General features: G+C 24.9%; 2 protein-coding genes across 2 annotated transcripts; both read left to right on the top strand.

Annotated features, from left to right (window-relative positions):
* Nucleotides 1–1,061: 1,061 nt before the first annotated feature.
* On the top strand, nt 1,062–1,296 carry LOAG_12235 (hypothetical protein; the record flags this gene model as incomplete). Its single annotated transcript, XM_003147749.1, has 1 exon — nt 1,062–1,296. A coding segment is annotated over one exon (235 nt), but the record flags the coding sequence as incomplete, so codon positions are not given.
* Nucleotides 1,297–3,361: 2,065 nt separating this feature from the next.
* On the top strand, nt 3,362–3,799 carry LOAG_12236 (hypothetical protein; the record flags this gene model as incomplete). The annotated part of the gene is made up of 2 exons (XM_003147750.1): nt 3,362–3,559; nt 3,662–3,799. The coding sequence occupies 2 exons, from the start codon at nt 3,362–3,364 to the stop codon at nt 3,797–3,799; spliced, it is 336 nt and encodes a 111-aa protein (XP_003147798.1).
* Nucleotides 3,800–4,022: the final 223 nt, after the last annotated feature.

The raw sequence follows: 4,022 nt of genomic DNA on the forward strand, positions 1-4,022 counted from the left end.
TAAATTTTATTTCTCTAAAAAAGCATAAGTTAAAAAAAGACAATTTAAAAAAATGTGCGACAAAACTCGCTTGAATCTGTCCTAAGATCAATCCATCTTTAAATTTTTGTGCAGCTCTATACATTTTTACAATGGGTTTATTTTTAAATTCAATTTCCTCTGAAAAAAAAAGGCAAGTTAAAAAATAGTTTGGCCTTGGTCATTCTCACGACAGGCGTATTTTTAAATTCAATTTTGTCATTTAAATTCAATTTGTCTGATAAAAAAATGACAATTTAAAAAAATGTGCAACAAAATTAGCTTTAATCGTCCTAAGATCAATCCATTTTTAAATTTTTATTTTTAAATTCAATTTTGTTTTCTAAATTTAATTTGTCCGAAAAAAAGACAAATTAAAAGTAGTGCGGCTTTATTCGTCCCTACAATTGATTTATTTTTAAATTCAATTTTATCTTTCAAATTTAATCTTTCTGAAAAAAAGGACAAAGTTATATAGTGAACAGGTAATACAACTAAGGTAACGTTTCGTCATATACAGTAACGTTGATTGTGTAAATTAGCGTGACCTTTTGCTAAATATAAATTGAAAATGACCTTCCATACGGATCTACGTAAATGTAAGTAATATACGTAAATACAAGTAGGTGCATAAAAATTGCAAAAGAAACAAAAAAAAATCGACCGTTTAAAAATTTGATGAACTGAAACAAATTTTACCACAAATAATTTAAATTCCTAAATTAATTATCGATCATTCCATTTGTAAATAAAATATTTTTCCATTTTTTCTTTTAATTTTTCCTTCATTTTTTCCCATTTTTTAACTCTTATTTAATGGAGTTAATTACGTGACTTTTTAATTTAATTACCAATTACAGATGATTAATATATTTGTTAACTTTTGAACTTAATCAATGAATATGACAGGTATTTCTCTCTTTTTTTCTTCTGTAATAAAGGCTGAAGATTATGTTAGAAACTTACAAGAAGCGAAAAATTTAATGACAATTAGCAATAGCAAGACATGAAAGGAGACATTAATTATCATCAGTTAAATTAAGATTCGTTTATAAACAAACAACTTTAACCGATGCCTTATTAACTACAATCATCATCATCATCATCAATCAGTCATCATCATCATCAATCAATCAATCATCATCATTATCATTATCATCGTTATCATCATTATCACCATCATCACCATTATCATCATCATCATCATCATCACAATCCCATCACCATCGTCATCATTATCATCATCATAATCGTCATTATTATTATCATCATCGTTAGAATCAGAATTATAATCATAATAATAATAATTACTGTTATTACAATCTCAGTAAAGCAAGATTGTATTGGGGAAAAAATCTTCGCAACATTTTGACGTAGTTTATTGGTTTACATACGTGAAAATGACATGATTTCAGGGAATTATGAACAAACATTACACGTATTTTACGCGTTAGCTATAAATGATAAAGTAAAAAGCTTTTTGGATGAGCAAAAAAAAAGAAAAAAAAAGAAACTGCTTGGAAATGAAATGAAATGAAATGAATGGAATCGAATGAATTGCTCGATTGAAAAAGGGGGCGATCAAAATGTTTTTGAGTTTTTATATTCTAAGTTTCACTACGAACTAATATATCAATTTATATATTTTAATAAATCATTATGACATTATTGTATGTTATCAAAAATTAATTAGAATACATGGAAAAAAAGAAGTGAAATAGAAGCAAAAAATTTAATTAAACACTTAATATACATGTAATTAAATATACATTCCTCGTATATTCATTACTAACAAAATCATTTATTAATTCAATACAAATTTATTATAAATTCCATTTTTTAATAAATTTTTTAATAATATTTTTTAATATATTATTATGAATTCTATATAATGTTTAAAAATTTCCTACATTTCACATTAATTCATATATTTCTTATTAGTTACATTTATTCTTTACTAATTTAATACATTAAATCGATTTATAATTAATTTCATATTTTTATTATTAATTTCTTTTCAGCAATATAATTTTTATTTCTTTTCCTTCTTCCTTTTTTTTTTCTTTTTTTTTTTAAAATTTTATTTAAAAAAATTTCAACATTTTTCTTATCATTCGTTCGTTTCGTTTCTAACAAAAATTGACCTTCTCTAGAACGGCACATTACACTGAGTAACACTAAATTGATCAATTTTTGTCCCACTTCTTTGATTTGTTCAACAAAAAAAATAAATAAATAAATAAATGAATAAGTTAAGATTGGTTGACAATTGGTTAATGGATGTGACATATTAGCATACATATTTAGTCAATCGAGAGATGGTAAAAATATCATACTAATGAATCTGGAAATTTATGGAAGAAATGAATTTTTGAATGAATTGAGCAATTTATTGGAATAAATTGTCGATTAATTGACCGCAAATTTGATTTACATCTGGATGAAATTTTGTAAACATTTACCAAATTAAGTGGAAATTTTTGTTGTTGCGTTTGAATTTAAACATGAATTGGATTGAAATGAATTGAATCAGCTATTCCAGATAATGAATTAAATAATTTGAAATGAATTTAAATTGACCTGGGAAAAAATTTGGATCGATCGAAATAATTACTACTTTTTCAATTAAAATGAAACAAATTAATTGTTGGTTGGAAAATTATAATGAACTAATGCCAATTTGGATGAAATAAAATTAATTTACTTAATTGAGGTTAATTGATAAATCTCTCGTAAAAGATTGAAATGTTACAAATAATATCTGATGCAATTACATGAATGAATTAAAATGAACGATAATTATACCTAACATTTTGAATGGGTCAAAATTAATGCAAATTAAAAATTGTTTAAATTTAATTAAAACAAAATCAATCAATATCGTCACTAATTAGCTGATTGCAATTAAGAAAAATAAACTTATTGACCAATTCAATTGAAAAGTTAGTTAACTGATATCATTGTTTGTTTCATGATTTAATTAATAATTAATTGGAAGGAAAAATAAACAAATAAACAAACAAACAAACGAAGCAACTATTATTATTATTATTACTACTATTGACTAATTAATTAATTAATAAAATCAAATTTATAAAAAAGTTTTTTGAAAAAGTTTCAAAGGAAAAAGAAAAAGTGCAAAAGATTAAATAATTAACGGTTTATTAGAGGACAAGGTAACGGGAGAAAGAGAGAGAGAAAGAGAGAGGGAGAGAGAAGACGGAGAGAGAGAGAGAGAGGGAGAGAGAAGACGGGAAAGGGAATAATAATTGAATTGATTGAACTGAATGGTTCAATTGATCTATCCAATAAACATAACTTATCGGGAAAACGCGGGGAATGCATGAATGGAAGAGGAGGAGAATATCCTGTTGAATTGAATTTGTCACCATCATTACTACTCAACCTGTCATCAAACGACAAAATGGTTTTGGTCAATTTCAAAATGGCATTAATTTCTCCTTTCTCACTAAATTGTACCACTGAAAAAGGCGAAAAGGAAGCAACAGCTGAAGGAGTGGTAAATTATGATGATGTATTTGTAAGTGTCAAATGAAAAATGTGGAATAAATTTTATTTGGAAAAGAGGAAAGAGAGGGAAAGAGAGATAGAGAGAGAGAGAGATAAGAGAGAGAAATTAAAGGTAAATAGAGTGAAAGACAAAGGGAAATTCTCCCTTTGTGGACAAAAGAAAGATGAAGTGGTCAACAAATTTATAAGGTTAATCATGGGGAAAGAATGGATAATGCATGAAAGGATAAGATACCCTGCAGGGAAATGAACAATTTAGTTATCAAAATATGTAAATGTAAGCTGAAATAACAAATAAATGTTAATGGTATTGATAATGATGATAATAATCTTGTGTTAATAACAATAATAATTTGTGATAATAATAATAATAATAATAATAATAATAATAATAATAATAATAATAATAATAATAATAATAATAATAATAATAATAATAATAATAATAATAATAATAATAATAATAATAATAA

This window comes from Loa loa (genome assembly GCF_000183805.2).
Source record: "Loa loa unplaced genomic scaffold supercont3.1008, whole genome shotgun sequence".
In the NCBI taxonomy this organism is placed as follows: Eukaryota; Metazoa; Nematoda; class Chromadorea; order Rhabditida; family Onchocercidae; genus Loa; species Loa loa.